Here is a 20,266-nt window from a genome sequence, read left to right as displayed (position 1 = left end):
ATAGGGTGCAATTTTTGTTCTAGTAATTAAACAACAAACAGTGAAAGAATATTTACAGAGATAGTTGGAAATTTTAATACTTTTAAGGGACTCTAGACATTGAGTTCGTTTGCTTGCTGCTTTTTCTTCTTATAAATATATCACTAGACAGCTCTTAGTAATTACCGAAATAAAAATTCGTTGATTGTGCATAAAGAAAATTAAGGGGCACTGGAAAATTTATTTTGATTATTGTGGCAAAAGTTGGAAAAATGGGAAGAAGAGTAATCAGGCTTCCTCCAGAATGTGAGAATATTTGTCTGAACCTCAGTGAGCCAAAAATAGTAAAAAGAAAAGAGCTTAAAGAAATGGGGTGTTGGGAGTACAGGTGGAGAAAATAGGGAGACTGTTTAGTTACCTTAAGTACAGAAAGGGTAAGAGACAGATTTTGGGTTAAGCAGTTCACCTGTGCTATACACTGGAAAGATTCAAGTAAAGTGGGAAGCTTTCTTGTGCACAAGGTGTTTGCAAATTAAGTCACTGCAGCTTGGCAAATGCTGGTATTTTACTATATATATTCAATATCACTGAGCATCATTACCAGCCCATGGTAGTGAATGATCAGTAAATTACTAACACGGGGCAGTATCATAAACTTAGTAAACAAATTTTAACATAAAGGCAAAACTAGTCAAATTTGGAAATGTTAAGAGTGCCCTTTTCTCAAGTGTCTAGCCACTATTTGGAATGGATGAAGCAACTGTTTAATGTAATATGAGAAGAGTTGAAAGCTTTGGATGAGAGACAGCTGCAGAGGAAATGCTTTTTCTCAAGTATTTTGGGTCAGAACTTGGCTTTAAACTGGAATTGGTTGAGGAGGGGAGAGTTATACATTTAGTCTTAAAATTTGCTTCTTGTGGAGACATACAGATGGCCAACAGGCACATGAAAAGATGCTCAACATTGCTAATTATTAGAGAAATGCAAATAAAAACTACAATGAGGTACCACCTCACAGCAGTCAGAATGGCCATGATTAAAAAGTCTACAAATAACAAATGCTGGAGAGGATGTGGAGAAAAGGGAACCCTCCTGCACTGTTGGTGGGAATGTAAATTGATACAGCCACTATGGAAGACAGTATGGAGGTTCCTTAAAAAACTAAAAACAGAGTTGCCATATGATCCTGCAATCCCACTCCTGGGCATATAGCTGCAGAAAACTAATTTGAAAGGATACATGCCCCCCAGTGTGCATAGCAGCACTGTTTACAATAGCCAAGACGTGGAAACAACCTGTCCATCGACCGGTGAATGTATAAAGATGTGGTACCTGTGTACAATGGAATACTACTCAGCTGTAAAAAAAGAGTGAAACAATGCCATTTGCAGCAACATGGATTGACCTAGAGATTATCATACTAAGTGAAGTAAGTCCGACAGAGAAAGACAAATACCATATGATATCACTTATATGTGGAATCTAAAATATGACACAAATGAACTTATCTATGAAACAAACAGACTAACAGATATAGAGAACAGACTTGTGGTTGCCAAGGGGGAGATAGGGTAGGGGAGGGAATGAGGGAATGGATTGGGAATTTGGGGTTAGCAGGTACAAACTATTACATACAGAATGGATAAACAACAAGGTCCTACTGTATAGCACAGGGAACTATATTCAGTATCCTGTGATTAAACCATAATGGAAAAGAATATGAAAAATGTGTGTGTGTGTGTGTGTGTATATATATATATATGTATAACTGAATCACTTGGTTGTACAGTAGAAATTTAACACAACATTGTAAATCAACTATACTTAAATAAAATTTTTTATTATTATTTTGCTCTTTGTCACAAAGCAGTAGTTATTTTCTAATACCTTGAGTCTTACGATACTGCCGGGGAAAAACAGAAATGTGCAAATTAGCTTATTCTGAGAAGTAAATTGATAATTTGAAGATGGAAAAGTGTGATTTCTGTATTAAACAGAAACATAAGACTTTCTGAAGGTGAATCATAATGTGGGGATGTACTTGGGCAATGGATCATATCCTTGATGTTTTCAGACTTTTACCAGTGAATTCTTATTTTCAGTCTTGAGAGAGACCAGATTTTATTTATAATGCTTATTTGCATGTTTTAAGTTATTTCTCTAATAATACTGTATATTAGAGATTTAATCCCAGATCATCTGGCTTCACACTGTGCTGTTTCACTACCTTCTGCTGCCCAGGAGTTGTTAGATTTCTCTTACCATCTAGTGCTCGCTCTTTAGATGATTGTGTCTGTTTTGTTAAAAGTAAACATGTATAAAGCAAGCATTTCTTAGGTTACAGGCTATTATATTTAAATTTGTATTGTTTTAAAATAATATTTCCTCAACTGAAGTTGTATGTGCATCAGTCCTTCAAAAAAGGAAATGTGTGTGTATGTAAGGGAATATAATTTTGCTGCTTTACAGTTACATAATGGAATGTGTTTGTTTTTTCTTTTTCCTCTTTCCTAGGTTCTCTACTTTTAGAGTCCAAAATAAATCCTAATACTGCATACCAGAAACAACAGGTAAAATTTTGAAGATGTTCTTTATCTTGCATATTATCCTCTCGATTTGGTGATTAAATGAAAATTTGCCATCTGATTCCTTACAATGAAAATTTTGGAGTAGATTATAAGATGCTTTGCCAGTCTAATTCTAAAATCCAGTTCTACCAATCTCTGTATATATAAAGCAGTCATTTTAAATTAAAGAAAAACTTCAAGTTAAGCTAAGTTCTAGATATTTGACTAACTGAGCCTTATTCTCAAAAGTTAAAACCTAAAACGACACAGTTTTCTTGTTTCTACCTAAAGAGAATTTAAAAAGTGACCACTGATGGAATAATCAGCTAAATGGTAGAAACTCCTTCCTTCACTGTTGTAAATGCTAGTGCAGGAGGAACATTCATATCTCTATACAGCAACTCAGTATAAATACGAATCTGATTTCTTATATAGCCTGACTGGGACCTTATAATGATGTAAGTTTTTTAAGAACTTTCAATTTGAGTACACTCTCTTTCTTGTACCCTTCTGATGCAAGAGATATCTGAAAGTAAATCTCTCACTTAATACTTGCAAGCACTGTCATCAAAATTGGTATTTATTTCAGAATATACCCATGTAGATAATACTGAGTGCTTTACAAAGCCAATGAAATCAGTATCAGTTCCCTCACTGCCCTGAAGATGCAGACATAAAATAACTTAAAATACACTACCAACACATTTATATTACTTTATAAATATATAAATATATAACTTTATAAATTATAAAGTGCTTTGCTTCATCATTGACTATTAAAATACTACTAGAGGCAAGTTAGTTTTATTTTGCACATAAGATGATGCCTAAAGATGGTGGCTTGCTTGAGGTCACACAGATAGTACCTAGGAAATCGGATATTTACTCCTAAATTTATATAACGGTGATTTATTTGTCCAACAGGTATTGGTACAATATGAAATATTTTCTTGATGGTTCAGTGGTCTGTTAAATACACTTTGTTGCATTTGGTGTTCTTAAGAAAACCCTCAGGTTAGATTGCAATGGCTGGAGACTAGAGTATTATTTGGTTTTGATATTCTATACATAAATTAACGTTTTGAGTTTTCAGTCAGCTGAAGAGTAAAAGCACATCCTAAGAAAAAGAAAAGATCAAGTCTCTTTTGAGGATGAATGAACAAATCTATATGTCTTAACCTATAGGCTGTTGGATGATAAGCAAGCAGGATGATTTGGTGAAAATTAGGCTCTTCAAGGAAAACAGAAGAGTAATTCCTAAAAATTTTCAAACTTATGAATTTGTCAAATGGATAACTAAGAGCGTATTTCTATCTGTGCCCTGATTTAAGCCTCCAAATGATTCTGAATATACATTGTAACAGAGTAGTTGCTTATAATTGTCTTAAACTTACCTTATTACTAATGTGATAGTGGTTTTAGACTTCTTCCAATAGATCTTACCTTATTACTGGTTTTCAAAACAGTATGATCCCATTTATTTAAAGACGAAACTGAGGCCAACTGACTAATTTCTGACATGTTGATCTTACAATGTTAATGTAAATTATTTTGAGCTGGAACAGCTACTCAGTCACTGGAACAGATTGCTTGCCTGGGATCTATGATCTCTTGAAGTTCTTGAAGATAATAAAAAGGGGTCTTTGAGCTCTTTTTTAGAATTCTGAGTAAGATTTGCGGATTTATCCTCTTAGTAATGCTGCACAGCCTAATCAGAGGATTGTTTATTTACTTCTGGCTGGCATCACTTGAGTTCAGTAAGAGACTATTGGTCTCATGATTGACAGTTAAATAATTGAACAGAGTAAATATGCAATTTAGCAGACAAATTTTTAAACATGGGATCCATTTGTGTACAATAAGTGGTGTCCTTACGAGGTACTGAAAAGTATTAGAAATTACATAGATCTTTTAAGATACCTTAAAATATAGTCATGTTTCCTCCTCAATACAGGAGCTTTTATCATTTCAGTAGATGCTCAGCCAGCCTTGGCTTGGCTCCTTTCAGTTACTTATTAGATTAAATTATTTTTCTTTATATTGTGTTCACATCTAATTTCTACTCCTAATTCGTCTCTTTGGACCAGTTTGAAAAAGGCTACATGGTAGCTGTTACATTAGGCTTCGTTTTCAAATGTAACTCTCCCTAGTGCCATTCACAAATTCTTAATGTGATTCATAGATCCCTCTGGAAGGCTCTTTTTTGAAATGGTTAATTGCTGTGAAACAGTGTATGTGTTTATTTATAGTCAGTAATTTCAAAAAGATACCTTAGACCCTATAAATATACCATGCATATTGTAGAATACAGACTATTTGTACTACAGGAAATATAAAGTGGTCTCGGTATTATAATTGTAGTGTCTTGCTGAGATTACATCTTAGTAAAAACTGTTGAACTGTTTATTAAACTATCATTAAAAAACAAAAATTGGTATGAAATGAATAAAAGGGTGGTAGGTGGTAGGAGCATCTTGCTTCTTGAACTTTGGTGAAAGTTAAAAAACCTCTGTCCAGGTAAATGCTCACGTTACAAATTTAGCCAATAATTTCAAGGGCGTCATGGGCCTCAAGTGCCCCAGGTAAAGAACACCTGATACTGAAAGTTAGAGAGGAGGAGGAGCAGCTATGTTTATTAATCACATCCTCCTGACATGCCCTTGCTACTGAATACTCAGGACTTCCTCTTTGAGCGTTTTGACTAGAGCATAAAATGTAACTTAATGTACAAGCAAAGGATTGATATAATGTTTAGTTTGTATCTTTTGATATATTTAGATTATGTGCTCAATTTGTAGTGCTTTTCATATATTGGTTCAACTTCTCCTTAAGGAGAATGTTTTCATTTTATAGATTGGATAAAGTGAAGTGCAAAAAGGCATTGGAAATTACTGACATCAGTGTTACAAAAAGTAAAAATGAGTACCGTTCTCAATTCCCTATTGCTTTGTTCATTTGCCTTATACTTTGAAGTAGTTTGTGATAATATATGTTAATCATTCAGACTTCTTTTCTCTCAAGGACACTTTGATTGTGTGGTCTGAAGCAGAAAATTATGACTTGGCCCTTAGCTTTCAAGAAAAAGCTGGATGTGATGAAATTTGGGAGAAAATATGTCAGGTAATTTTAAAAATCAGAAAATCAACATGCTTTCTTTTTAAGCATTTTGTTTTTTGCTGTGCTTTATGCTAATGCCCCAAATTTTAAATAGAGACACATTTCATATAGATCTTCTAAATTCACTGCTGTCTGTGAAAAAGCTTGATTTATAGGAAAGTACAGTTTATTGACATTAATCTACCCAGCCCAGACCTTTTCTGAACTCCAGAGTTTTATATCCAGCTGCTTTTGAGAGCTCCTCCATGAGTGCTAACTAGCATCTCAAATTTAATAGTCTAAGACTGAACGTAATCTCACCGAGATTTGTTCATTCTCCTAGCTATCTCTCTCATCTCAGTAAATGCCACCCAGTTGCTGAAGCCAGAAACGTGTTTATCCTTCCTTCATCTTCTATATCCATTCAGTCCCTCAATTGTAAGTCTTAAATGCATTCACTTATCTTCATTTTCATTGCTGTTAGTTTACTAAGCCACCATCATTGCTTGCCTGGTTCATTGCTTTCATTCCCAAATCTGTACCACAGCTGGAGTGATCTTTTTAAAAATGCAAGTCTGATCGTGTTACCCCTTGTTCAGTAACTTCTTATGGCTCTTGACTGTCTCTTCAGTGTCATCATGCATGTTCTCAATTGATTCTGGAATTCCTTAATGGTTCTAGTACCTCAGTCTAGTGATAAAATCTCCACAGTCTTTTGAGAATGGTCATTTTTTATGCGCTCTGATGGCTAAAGCCACTGGTTCTTGTTATGGACTTATTTAGACCATTACATCCTAAGGATGCTTTCTCTATCTTCATGTTTATTTTATCTGGAGAATAAATAACTTTCAGGAGATTCTTTAATTCATTGGTTCTCAAGGTGTGGTCCTCAGACCAGCAGGATGAGCATGACCTGGGATCTGTTAGAAATGCAAATTCTGAGACCCCCATCCCAGATCTACTGAATCAGAAACTATGAGTAGGTACCAGTAATTCTATTTTAACAAGCCCTCTAAGTCAGATTTTCTCTGTAAAGGGCAAGATGGTAAATATTTTAGGGTTTGTGGACCATACAGTTTAACAGCTATTCTGTTCTGCTGTTGTACTGTGAAAGTAGCTATAGATAACACATAAATAAATGGACATCGTTCTCTTCCAGTAAAATTTTATTTACAAAAACAAGTGGTGGTCCAGGTTTGGCTCGTTTGTCAACGCCTGCTTCAGGTGATTCTGATGCAGCCTGAAGTTTAAGAGCCACTGACTTAGGAGAAGCCACAGTGCTCTTGAGGCACAGTTTCTCCTTAACTTGCAGGATTTATTTCTGCTATATAATTCTACTTAGCTGTGTTTTTCATAAATTAACCTGCCTGTTAAGCTGTCCCTTTCCTTCTCTTAACATGTGAAAAGCTAACATGTTTTTATGCTTTCTTCATGTTTTCTTTGCTTTCTGTCTCATACAGTTGTTTTTACAGCATGTTCCTCTAGATTTTTGTCATGTGGAGTTCTTCCATAGAAAGAGAAGAGATTAATGAGCTCAGGGTGGTGCTGAAAGCACCCGTTATTAAGAAAAATCTTGTTCTCTTTCACCTTTCTAAGATGAACAGTCCCACCCTGGACACAATCTTTTATTGGGTCAATATTTAACTCAGACCTGGACTCAATCTGTTAACCGTCATGCCTGGCTCTCCTTTAAAATTGTTGGGGCTTTATTATGCTTCTCCTTAGTCTGTAACACCATAAATTTTTCCGTCATTTTCTCTTGGGGCACAAGTAGTAGTACTTGTATACTTTGCTCTACAATAACTTTCCTGGGAATCACTGCCTACTTTGTTGTTCCTTTCTGATCTTCCCCTCCCAACTTTTACATAGTTTATGTTCAAGATGTCATTTCTCAATGACTCTTATGATCCTGGCTGTACTTCTCAATTAATTTCTGGATCTTGGCTTATTTTAGGGAATTTATGGTATTTTGTTCTCTGAGATCTTATGTTTCTCTATTTCTTGAACTCATCATTTTTTTATCTAGAAACAACTAAAAAATCTCCACATTATCTAGTACTCTCCTTGATAGCAGTTATGTCTGGGTGCATCTCTTTTTCCTTTTTATATCTTTATGATCTTCACATTCTCATTTGCTTCATATCTGTCCAGATTGACTTCTGAGATTTATCCTTTCTCATAAGGAAACCTCTCTCTTCTAGCTTAGTCTACTTTCCTTTTTAAATTTTCATTCTTCTATTGCTTCTCTTCTGAAAGTAAGACTGAAACATATTTGTCAGATTATTACAGTTTCACCATGTTTCCCTGAGAAGATCAAATTCCTAAACACAGGTCTTTTTGATTACCTGTTCAGCCTTCGTATTTGCAAATTAACTCCAGAAGATGGCATTTTTCATTATAATAAGGGCTCTCATCCCTTATCATTGGTTTTGTAAACAAACCCCTACCATTTTTCTATAGGTAGAGCCATAGCTTGAATACTAGGAGTCTAAAGCTGTGATGAGATCTTACGTAATTTAAAAAAATCCAGGGCCAACTTGAGACCATGCCAGGTAAAAGCTGTGAATGTGCCTAGCCTCCTTTTAGTGGTGCTGCCCACTGGGTTAAGGTCAAGACGGTATTGCCTTGCAGCATTTTTCTAGACTTAGTCCAGGACTTCTTCCCTTCTAGTATCCATCAACATCTCTTAACCATGCTAAGCAATTTAAGTTTGTTGGTCATTTCATATAAGGCCTAAGTTTTCCATCCCTTTGCCATTCATCTTGGCCTTTTGGGCTGGTTTAGTGGCAGTGTCTCAAATTACAGGGCCAAGATAGCAAAACTCATTTCATTCCAAAATACGTCTTCGACCTTTTGTAAAAATTTTCTTTTACCTTAAAATGTATTTAATTGTGAAGACGTATAAGTTATCTTTTTATAATTAGAGCCCCTACACTGACATACAGTTGGGGTTTATGACAAACTTTAGAGCTTCTAGGGGATCATGAGAGGTATAGGTTTGGGTGTGTAGAAAGGAGAACTTCCATGGTTTGGTTACTTAACTTTAAGCAGGTATTCCTAGGGGATAGCTCTGCTACACATAGGTTGCAGTTACTTTTTATGTGGTTTTATTTTTGTGTGGGTGCACTTGTTTCCCACTCAGTTTTTCTTAATCATCATTTTGGGCTACCAACCAGCGTTTTCATACCAAATCAGTGACATACTTTGGTCCAAAGCCAATTTGTAAATGCTCTTGGCCCTTGGTTTCTAAATTAACTGATATTAAATATTTTTCTTATTGCTTACAATTATATATTTTTTCTATGGTCACAGTATTTGTTTGAATTTTACTTAAACTTTGAAGAGTTTTGTGGCTCTACCAGAGCACAGTGCTAGGAGTGTCTCTGAGATTTGCCCTGGTCTGCTGGAAAAGAGGCCATGGATATAAAACGTGAGTGGATGTTTTACCACTCTATATGTTATGCGTCTGCAGGGCACTGTAAGTCACAGTCACAGTTAGTTTAGTGGATCTTTAGAATGTTTCCGTTGCTGGCAAACCTTGTACTTACAAGAAAGCTTATTCCATTTCTGAACTTTGAACTTCCTTCCTTAAAATCGAAAGTGTATGTTATTTGTAGAAATGTGTAGAAATGTGTTCAGGAAAGTAGGCAATTGTGTCGAGCTTTTTTTTTTTTTTTAACATCTTTATTGGAATATAAATTGCTTTACAATGGTGTGTTAGTTTCTGCTGTATCACAAAGTGAATCAGCTATACATATATCCCCATATCCCCTCCCTCTTGCATCTCGCTCCCTCCCTACCTATCCCACCCCTCTAGGTGGTCACAAAGCACCGGTGTCAAGTTTGAAGACTTAAAGTTTGTCTAGTCTTAAACTTGAAAATTACCATTAATCGTTTTCTTATAACATCTCTTGTATCTAAGAATACCATTTAGATTTGCTTTGATTATACTTTGTCAGCTATCATAAATCTTGTTTACTAGGTTCAAGGAAAGGACCCATCAGTGGACATCACTCAGGACCTTGTAGATGAGTCTGAAGAGGAGCGTTTTGATGATATGTCATCGCCAGGTTTAGAATTGCCATCTTGTGAATTAAGTCGCCTTGAGGAAATTGCAGAACTTGTGGCATCATCTTTACCTTCCCCCCTGCGTCGTGAAAAACTTGCACTAGCACTGGAAAATGAGGGTTACATTAAAAAGCTCTTAGAGCTTTTTCATGTGTGTGAGGATTTGGAAAATATTGAAGGACTGCACCACTTGTATGAAATTATCAAAGGCATCTTCCTCTTGAATCGAACTGCTCTTTTTGAAGTTATGTTCTCTGAGGAATGTATAATGGACGTCATTGGATGCTTAGAATATGATCCTGCTTTATCACAACCACGAAAACATAGGGAATTTCTAACAAAAACAGCCAAGTTTAAAGAAGTGATTCCCATATCAGATCCTGAGCTGAAACAAAAAATTCATCAGACATACCGAGTTCAGTATATACAAGACATGGTTCTACCTACCCCTTCAGTCTTTGAAGAAAATATGTTATCAACACTTCACTCTTTTATCTTTTTCAATAAGGTAGAAATTGTTGGTATGTTACAGGTGAGTTAGATCATTCTTTTTTTTTCCTACTTAAAAAGATACTGATTGCCTTAAGCAGAAATAATTTTCTGTTCCTTTTAGGCACACAAATTGAATTTTTAATTTTTGTCTAAAGGTATGTATTTTGGTGATATTACAAGAGATTATAATATATAATACTGTGGGACCAGAAGGTTGTGTTGGATTAGGGGTGATAAATGTAATTTAAAAAAAAAAATCTAGCTTGAAGAAATAGGAAAAGGATCTTAATGAAACACTTGAATGTGGAATTTTAGGGATATTAATCTATCAGTTATGCATAGAACAGAATAGATTGGAAGAGGAAAGAAAAATAAAAGAGAAGCCAAGAAATATGTCATTAAATATAGAATACAAATTCTATAGCATTTATACAACTCCCAGGTAATTATTTATTAGAGGTACAGCAGATGTTGGCAAGTTATAGCTGCATGTCTCCCTACCAAGAGGCATGCTTTTGTAATGGATGAGAGTGTGGGGAGGTTAGGCTAGAGTATGAGTTTCAGCTCTGCCTGTCACTTAATAGCTATGTGGCTTGGGCAACTTTCTTAATCTCTTAAAGCTTCAGCTTCCTGATCTTAAGGTTGGTGATATTAGTACCTACCCTATAAGGTCATCTGAAGATTAGATCAGATGCATGCCTATAAAGCATTGAACATGATACAAGACTCCTGAGTATTATTTTAAAGTATCTATTAATAATTGCCTATTAAACTCCAGATTTTCTTTTTAGAGTATGCCCAGTCTCTCGGGTGTGGTGTGTTAGGGTGCTTGCATCAGAACTGCCTAGGATGCATCCTGGATTCTGCACATAGCACACAATCCAAATGTCTGAGCTGGCCGGTAATCTGCATTTGTAACACCCCCAAAGTCAGAGAATCTCTCAGTAATTTATCCCATGGTGCATGAATTAGTCTAGTCCAGTTGAAATATGTTTGCATAGTGCAAAGATTTGTGAGTTGCACACTTCCTGTGTGTTTTGTTTCTTCATGCTCAAGATGTTGTAACAATAACAGCTGTGTGATATGATTTGAAAGCTATTGTAAGACCTTACCTCAGATCTACAAATAAAATAATTATTTGAAACCTGGATTTGAATTTAAGAAAGAGGCAAATAAATGTCTGTTAGAGCTGCTTGGTAGCACATGTTATGAGTAAAACAGTAAATTTAATTTTTGTCTATTCCTTTTTAGAAAATTGCTGTATTTTCAGTGACCCTGGTTTTATCACCTTAATATATATATATATATATGAATTTAGATAGAAAAGTCAATTTTACCAAAACTGCTTTCCTGAAGCTAGTGATAAGTCCAGTTCACGTTGATTAATTTGACATGTTTTCCATTCATTTAAGACAGACAAATAACATAGGCAATACAGTCTGGTAAGTACAACAGTATTCCTTGACATAGTGTATTGTGATTGATAATGGAAGAAGAAGGGTGTTCTGGTACCAATTTTCATTTGTTCTTTGCTAAGGAACTAGTTTTTGCTAGCTACCTAATAGATCCTCTGTTCTGGTCTAGTTCTGATTTCTGGTCTCCTTGGATAGTCCTAAGCACTGCTGGTCCCTTTCTTCAGCTCCACATGGTTCTCATTTTGTTATATAGGGATTTGTCACTTCTTTGTTTTCTTGGTCTTCAGACCTGTAAAATGCCAGTTTTACTCATTAAGTATGAATAATTTCAAGTTGTTAAGTCTTTGTTTCCCTACAATACGCTCTGTAAAATGCAGGCTGCCAGTGCTGTAGGTCTTTCTGTTTCTCTTGATGCTGAGCATTTATATTGAAAGTGCTGCTATGAAGGAAGGTGAGTTTTACACATTTTTTGACAAGGAGTAATTAAAGCAGGTTCTTACCTTGTACACAGTCATAACCCTTACTGTTGACTGATTCTTTGTAATACTGTTGAACCTTCTTAATTCTCTGTACTTCACAGAAGTTCAGAGAATCTTTTTTAATCATTTGATTTCCATTTGGTGGGATATATTATGTCTGAGATGGATCTTGATATTGGATGCCATTTGAGGTGTGGCCTATTTGTACACTGCAGAAAAAGTAAAGGTGGAATAGCCAAACTAATTTGGTGTCACAGAAAATGTTTCTTGAGCACCTGCAGCAGTGAATAAGGGGTTTATAAACTAGTGGGAGATACACACATACATACATACGTACACATACATATACATGTATATATATATATATACACACACATACATATATACATTTAGACTTAGGCATGTCTGTAGGGCATGTAGTGTTGAATTTATTTCTACTAGCTGAGGTAGTATGGAATTAAAACAAAATCTTAACTAAAAATAGTGACAAAAAATTGAACAGGCAGTCAGGAAGGCTCTACCACCTACCTGCTAACTGTGATTGGGCATTGGGTAAATTTCTTAATCTGTCTCAATTATAAAATAAGGAGGTAAGATAAGATAACATATGAGGTTATTTCCAAGTTCTATACTCTAACTTTTACATGCCCAGATGAGTATCCTATGAGAGATCTTTTGAATCATTTCTAAAATAATTTAATACAATTTAACATAGAATAATTTAATAATTATTGTTATATGTCTGTAGGTGGATAGCTTCAAATAATAGATGTTTCTTTAAAAGTTCTGAATTTAGCTTTTTACATAATTGAATCATTTCTGGTTTTAAAACATGAAGGAAGTTTTATCTTTATTTGAGTGGTTGTAGAACCTTAACTTCTAAAGTTAAGATTATGAAACCCTATGAAAATCATGGGTCTACAGACCATGTTTGTTTTTGTAAATAAAGTTTTATCTGAACAGAGCCATACTTGTTCATTGACATTGCCTGTGGCTGCTTCCTACTATAACAGCAGAATTGAGTAGCTGTGGTGGAGTCCGCAAAGCCTAAAGTGTTTATAATGTGGCCCTTAACTAGACTTAAGAAATAGAGCCTTGCCGAAATATAAAGGATAATCTTTGTACAAATCCCCAATTTATCCTTTCATAGTTTTTTCCTTCTCTTTTAAAAAACAGCATTGCCAATACCATCTTCCCCTTTTCCAGTTATTGCGATTTATATCTTCTGTATTAGCGTTTTGAAAATATATTACACTGTTACTATTAGCATAATTAATTTATCCTTTGATTTCACAGGAAGATGAAAAATTTCTGACAGATTTGTTTGCACAGCTAACAGATGAAGCAACAGATGAGGAAAAAAGACAGGAATTGGTAAGAAATTTGATATTATGGAGGGCATGAAGCTAAAACAACACACCTTTTATATTCACTTATCCTTTTTCCTAATTTCAGGTTAACTTTTTAAAAGAATTTTGTGCGTTCTCCCAAACGCTACAACCTCAAAACAGAGATGCTTTTTTCAAGACTTTGTCAAACATGGGTATATTACCAGCTTTAGAAGTCATCCTTGTAAGTTTGTTTCTCCTTATACTTAATTACCATCATATTTTTAATCCACAAAATAGTATATTTCTTATGTAGCATGCAACTGTTTGATTATAGCCAATATTTAATATCAATTGTGTATTACATAAAGTTAAAAAGCTATAAAATTCTAGTATTAGTCCTTACAGAGAGTACTGAAAGGACACATACAGGAATTTTCCATATTTTTAATATTGATAATTTGTTAACTTTGCAGCCTATTAGTTGAAATGTTAAAGTAGAAAAAAAACAGGAGTAAAAGAAAGTATAACTTTATCCATAGAAAAAGAATTTTACATAAGCAGAATTTCCTTGACCTCTCTTTTTTTATTCAAATGTTCTCTTATAATTTGTTAGGTTTTGGATTTATATAGCTTCAAGTTCCATATTTTTGTTATTATAGGAGAAATAAGTGCTTTTTATCTGCAGGGCATGGATGATACACAGGTGCGAAGTGCTGCTACTGATATATTCTCATACTTGGTTGAATATAATCCATCCATGGTACGAGAGTTTGTCATGCAGGAGGCACAACAGAATGATGATGTAAGTAAGAAGTTAACAGAGCAAAAAATAACCAACAAGGTAAATATTATTTGCACTAACAGTAAGTATTTATACATGGGAAGCTATAACTGTATTTATTATTCATTTCTTAAAGATTTAAATAGTTGATGTTTGAGAAGAGTGTAGCCATAATATCATGGCTTATTCTTCCCTAACTGGCTCCTGTCTCAGTTTATAAATTGTCTTACAGCAGTTGTTAATGCTCAACTTAAATTTCTTTAAAAATTTTTGAGATCGGGCTTCCCTGGTGGCGCAGTGGTTGAGAGTCCGCCTGCCAGTGCAGGGGACACGGGTTCGTGCCCCGGTCCGGGAAGATCCCACATGCTGCGGAGCGGCTGGGCCCGTGAGCCATGGCCGCTGAGCCTGCGCGTCCGGAGCCTGTGCTCTGCAACGGGAGAGGCCACACAGTGAGAGGCCCGTGTACTGCAAAAAAAAAGAAAAAAAAAAATTTGAGATTAAGTTTCTTAATTCAGAAGTTAATGTGCTATGTAGTGTTGTTTAAATCATTTAATCAATAAATTGTTCTTCTATATGTGGAATTATGAATAACTTCCCTAGGAAAACATTGGCTTTGCTAGGGATAGAGTCTCAAAATCATCAAGAATGATGAAGCACATTCCTTTGGAAAGTGTTTAGGGTGCTTTCTTTACTGCCTAACCATAGGGAACAAGCTGTTGTGTTGTGTACACACACACACACACACACTCACTCACTCACATTCACTCACTCACTCACTTACCCATCAATTTCAGAGTCGGTGAGAGAATGTATCCTGGTGATGTGAAAGGTTCTCCCAGAGTCTGTGGTACATGGCTTATGTGGAAGCCATAAATGTTTGTGCTCTGTTTTCTTTTCAGATAATTAAACCAATCATCCTGATTTTTTATTTTCTCTTTCCCCCATAAAATCTTGGAAGTAACTTTTTACTTAAGAATAAACTAAGATATTCTGCCCTCAAACAGAGAGGGTAAAAAGACAATCTCTTAGAAAAAAATATATGTAGAATTCCAGCCTATCATATTTTTACAAAATGAGGAAATAGACTTTTTAAAGAGATCGTAATGTGTTGTGATGTCAAAATGAAGTGGAATGCCTAGTAACTTCTATGTTTAACACTTGTTTACAAAATTGTAATGTCAGGGTAGGTGCAGGAAGTGCCAGTTTGAACTGTTGAATATTATGTCACATTTTGCTTTTATAAAATAGTCCTATCTTGAAAGCCTGTGTGTGTGTGTGTGTGTGTGTGTGTGTGTGTGTATATAAAATAAAGGCTATTCTTGTTGGCGCTGTAACCCACTAGTTGAACATACATTGATGTACTTCATTCATACGCAGTCGTCTTCTTGATTCCCAGTCTTGATTCGTTATTTCCATGTATGTCTGCATTTTCTCTGTCTATCCTACCATTGCATATATAGGCAAGAGCAGGGATTTTTCTCACTGAATGCCTCTCAATTTTTCCTCTTCAGCCAGGAAAACCAGTCATAGTAGAGCATCAGGAAAACTAAGTCAATTTTGTATGTCATTTGGAATATCTATAATATATTTGTTCTCCTGTGTGCTCTCTAAATAACGTAATCTTGTTTCCCCCAATTTCAGACATTCAGGTACCAACTAATTTTTTCTTAAATTTATTTTAAATGGAAACTTTATATCATTTCCATAAATGGAGAATAGGTACAGTTATCATCTGCCATAAATAGAAGGAATCTATAAAAATGCAGTGAAAGAACAATGTTATAAATTTTAGCTAAACATTCTTACTGTTAAAGCCCGTTAGCTTTCTTCAGAAGGGAGATTTTGTTATCCAGAGGTGTAAAAGATCTGTTAGCACCAAACTGAAACTTTGTTTTTATTTTCATCGGGATTTAAAGATAAATCCCCTTGATTAAAGATAAATTCTTTTTGGTACTATTTGTGTAATGTGCCAATACCATACTTTCGGAAAACTGCTCTGTATCCATTAAAGAAGTCAGTCAAGCATTTCATTTTGTTTGCAGTTAAGATAGCCATAGCTAGGTATAATGCTGTAGCATGTCTCATAGTATATGCTTTTTCCATTCCCTCCTATAATAAGTGATCCTTACTATGTGTATTTTTCTCACCAGGATATTTTGCTCATCAACCTCATTATAGAACATATGATTTGTGATACAGACCCTGAACTTGGAGGAGCAGTCCAGCTTATGGGCCTCCTTCGAACATTAGTTGACCCAGAAAACATGTTAGCTACTGCCAATGTAAGCTACGGGCATTTTTCTCTTTTTCATACTAGTATAATTTTTATTGCTGGTAGGAACCAATGCAGTTAAAGTTCATGGAAGTGTTTTCGATTCCTTAGAAAACAGAAAAGACTGAATTTCTGGGTTTCTTCTACAAGCACTGTATGCATGTCCTTACTGCTCCCTTACTGGCAAATACAACAGAAGACAAACCTAGCAAAGGTAAGGTAATACAGGTTGGTAGTTAAGTTCTTGGTTCTTGAATTCTGAAACTCAAAAAGTTGGTGTTAACCTAGAGGTTTACTAATATATTTTCAAAAGAGGTAATTTCAAGGTAAAATTTCTTTTAAAAGTGCTATAATCAGAGGTAGTAGAACTGTGAAAGAATATACTAGAGATAATTTTTTGCTTTCAGAATTTTAAAACAATATTTTTTGTTAAAGCAATATTTGTATTTAGTTTGCATTTACATGTATGAAACAAATAGAAGGAAGAAGCTATTAGAAGATTCATTTTAAGTTATTTGTACTCCAGGTGTGTAGATACAGAGCAGAGCTTGTGCTTAGTATTAAGCAGTTTTTCTTTGCATTGAGGATTATTCCAAAGTAGGATTATTTCTGCATTTTATTCCTTTAGCTTTGTGTATGTGTGTTTGATTTAGAAAATAGTTTTAGGGTCTTCATTGGGAAATTCCTTATTGAAGCTTTGAGAATAAGTAAGTTATTTTGTCATATGAATTATCAATATAGTATATTTAACTTATGACACCACTTAGAATAAAATGTTAAATTTACCTTTTTTAATGACTCTAGAATCAAGTCTTGGAAATGTGATACTAATTTTTCTTGTCTACTTTATTCATAGTAGGTAAAGCTTGAGGCTTCTTTCCAAACCCACATGTTCAATTCATCAAACATTTATTGAGAACCCATTGTGTGGAAGGCACTGTGCTATATATATAATCTTTAGGGGTTAAATGGGAGAAATAAAAAGTGAGTAAAATAGTTTTGGAGGCTTACTGCCTGGTGAGGAAGATAAGCCAGTAATTATAATTCAGCGTGGACTCATTATGTGTAGTAAAAGGAGGCACAAAGTACATGAATCAAAGGAGCAGAGAGAGTAGTTCCATCAAAGCCAGATGATGTGTGGTAGGAGGACCTCCTGTGATATCTGTATATCCGTTGAGGGACATAAGACATGGTAGAGCATTCTTGCCCTCTAGAATGAAACAGATCTAATAGATTTGTATCCCAGTTTGCCTTACTAATATTTCACGCCTGGGTCTTGTGACACTAATTCTTCACAGAGTTATTTAAATTAAATGTGAAAAAATGGAAAGCACAGTTCTTGGCACATGGTAGGCATTCAATAAATGTTAGTTCCCTTTTCCTTAACTTTAACATATTTGGGTTAATAGAAGGGATTTTACTTGATTAGAATTCGGATTCTTAATTTGGGGAGGAAAAGAATATAAGCCATTAAATATAATTGTGTTTTGTTTTGTTTAGATGATTTTCAGACTGCCCAGTTGTTGGCACTTGTATTGGAATTGTTAACATTTTGTGTGGAGCACCATACCTACCACATAAAGAACTACATTATTAATAAGGACATTCTCCGGAGAGTGTTAGTTCTTATGGCCTCGAAGCATGCTTTCTTGGCATTATGTAAGTGTTGCTTCTGGTAGAATTACTTATTGTCTGTATATTATTATTGTTATTTCGGTGTTATTGCCTGAGAAGAAAAGATCACTGATTGCAGGAGACCGAGGTTCTAATACTAAACTACACTGATAATGTACTTTTGCCATATTTTGATCAGGTGATTTTCCTGACTCTTCTTTCTCAATATACAGTAAAGGGGTTAGAGTGTACCTACAAAATGTATTAAAGTATTATTAAAATGGCACCTTAAATCATTTTATTTGCCGTATTTATTTTTGACTTTATATAGCATGACAATCACAAATTGGACATTCTTGTGAGACCAGAGTCTCACACTGAGTCATGAAGAATACATTTGTAATTTGGAAAACATAGCTAATAGCACCGAGTTTCCAAAATACATTTTTTCTAAATTACAGAATGCCTAGCACAAATGCCTGCAGATGGTCTGTTCATTAATTCCACAAATATTTTTCCCCCAGCTTTACTGAGACATATTTGACATATGACATTGTGTTACCTCAGATACTTCAGAGAAGGGGTGACAGACCACAGCTGTGGCCATGGTCTGTTTTTGCACAACCTGGAAAGTGAAAAATAGTTTCTGTGTTTTTAAAGCATTGTTCAAAAAAAAAGCTACAGAGACCATATGTGGCCCACAAAGCCTAGAATATGTATTCTGTAGACCTTTATGGGAAAGGTTTGTCACCTCTCGTAGAGCAACAGATAGTCTTTTAACAAGGCTGTTCTTAGTTATACATGTTTTTCAAAAGTTGACTTTCACTGTATTCTGAAGACCCTAGTTTACAGAAGTAAAACATGTTTCTGAATTAGAAATAGGTTAACCCAGAATATTCTTGATCATGTAGCAGTCAGCCTTCTTTGGTAAGTTGGCACACCAGTTTTAAGAGTACCCTAGAGGCTCAATAAGAGATGTCTGTTGGTAACTAACTCTTTTTGGCCTTTTGGTTTTTATGGGTAGGTTTGGTTTTGTTGTTGCATAAAGGCATCATAATCATCCAGTAATTAGAAGCCTGAACATATACATCCATTTTTGCTGTCTTTTTTTACTTCATTTTAAATCATTTTGCTTGGGAATTCCCTGGCCGTCCTCAGTGAGTGGTTAGGACTCTGCACTTTCATTGCCGAGGGCCTGAGTTCATTACCTGGTTGGGGAACTGAGATTCCACAAGCTGTGCAGTGCAGCCAAAAAAAATGTTTTGCTTAACTGACTTTTAAAATATCCTTAAATTATGAAAACATTGTTTATAAGGATATTTCTGACATTGATTTATTCTGTCAACATTTTATCTTTAAAATGGTATTCAAAATAGAAAGTCTAATGAATTTTTCTTAGAAGGAAACCTATTAGGGTGACACTTGTTATAGTTGAATTAGTTTTTCAGTCTGGTGTACACACTGCAGTATGAACTGAGAATACATGTGGTCAGATGCTTTTCAGCCAAAAGGAATATTGCATATAAAGGGCTCTTAAACTCATATTCATTTTCCTTATAAACCTATCATAGCAAAAGTGAGAGTCCCAAAGCAAGTTGAGAGGAAGTTAATAATGAACACTTCTTTGATTTGTTCTTTCATGTCAACATAGAAGGTTTTGTTTGAGTGTAGGAAAGGGAGTTTGAGCAGATGGGACAGAACGGGAAAACTGAATAAATTTAAAAATTAGTTTTATTTAAATAAATTTAACACCTACTACCATGTTTTATTCTAAGATATGCATTTATCATCTCAAATCAAGGTGAGTCTTAAAATTAATGGCATGTCATTATGATTGGTAGCTTTTTTTCTTTGTTTTGTTTTCTTAGTAGTAGAAAGGAAGGTTTTTTTGCGATCAGTGGCATCTTACATTTGATGAAGTATGATGCATACCTAGTATTAGGAAAAAGATGATTGACCTGAAGTCAGTTGTCAAGTGGCTCAGAGTTCATTAGGAGGAGATAGTCTGTAAATACCAAAACAACATCAAAAGCACTATATCGAGGTGTGTTTGGATGTATAGTGGAAATGATTTATTCTCCCTGAATGAGGCAGATCAGGAAAACCTTGCAAAAAGAAGTAAAGTAAGTTGTGTCTTGATCATGGGAGAGTGTGAAATTCTTGGTTGAATAC

General features: G+C 34.9%; 1 protein-coding gene and 1 long non-coding RNA gene across 5 annotated transcripts in view; one reads left to right on the top strand and one right to left on the bottom strand.

Moving 5' to 3' along the window:
* The window catches only part of PPP4R3A (protein phosphatase 4 regulatory subunit 3A), a 38,714-nt gene that overhangs the window by 10,450 nt on the left and 7,998 nt on the right, over positions 1-20,266 (top strand). For 2 of the 4 annotated variants that reach the window (XM_027120351.1, XM_027120352.1), the window contains exons 2-10: positions 2,494-2,549; positions 5,568-5,666; positions 9,625-10,242; positions 13,393-13,470; positions 13,552-13,668; positions 14,113-14,268; positions 16,359-16,490; positions 16,592-16,694; positions 17,981-18,139. In XM_027120351.1, the coding sequence (XP_026976152.1) occupies positions 2,494-2,549; positions 5,568-5,666; positions 9,625-10,242; positions 13,393-13,470; positions 13,552-13,668; positions 14,113-14,268; positions 16,359-16,490; positions 16,592-16,694; positions 17,981-18,139 (1,518 nt within the window). Of the gene's footprint in view, positions 1-2,493; positions 2,550-5,567; positions 5,667-8,178; positions 8,195-9,624; positions 10,243-13,392; positions 13,471-13,551; positions 13,669-14,112; positions 14,269-16,358; positions 16,491-16,591; positions 16,695-17,980; positions 18,140-20,266 lie in introns of those variants that run through there. The other 2 variants (XM_027120353.1, XM_027120354.1) reach the window with 2 other exon arrangements.
* Positions 14,642-20,266, bottom strand: part of LOC113627583 (uncharacterized) — a 56,209-nt gene continuing 50,584 nt past the window's right edge. The window contains exons 4-5 of the long non-coding RNA XR_003435616.1: positions 18,657-18,719; positions 14,642-14,673 (exon numbers count right to left, since the gene is read on the bottom strand). This is a non-coding gene — a long non-coding RNA (uncharacterized LOC113627583). The remainder of the gene's footprint in view (positions 14,674-18,656; positions 18,720-20,266) is intronic.

This window comes from Aethalodelphis obliquidens, unplaced genomic scaffold (genome assembly GCF_003676395.1).
Source record: "Aethalodelphis obliquidens isolate GAN/ISIS:26980383/991018 unplaced genomic scaffold, ASM367639v1 scaffold21, whole genome shotgun sequence".
Taxonomy (NCBI): domain Eukaryota; kingdom Metazoa; phylum Chordata; class Mammalia; order Artiodactyla; family Delphinidae; genus Aethalodelphis; species Aethalodelphis obliquidens.
Note: the sequence above shows the minus strand (reverse complement) of the source record. Positions and strands in the feature narration are given on the sequence as shown.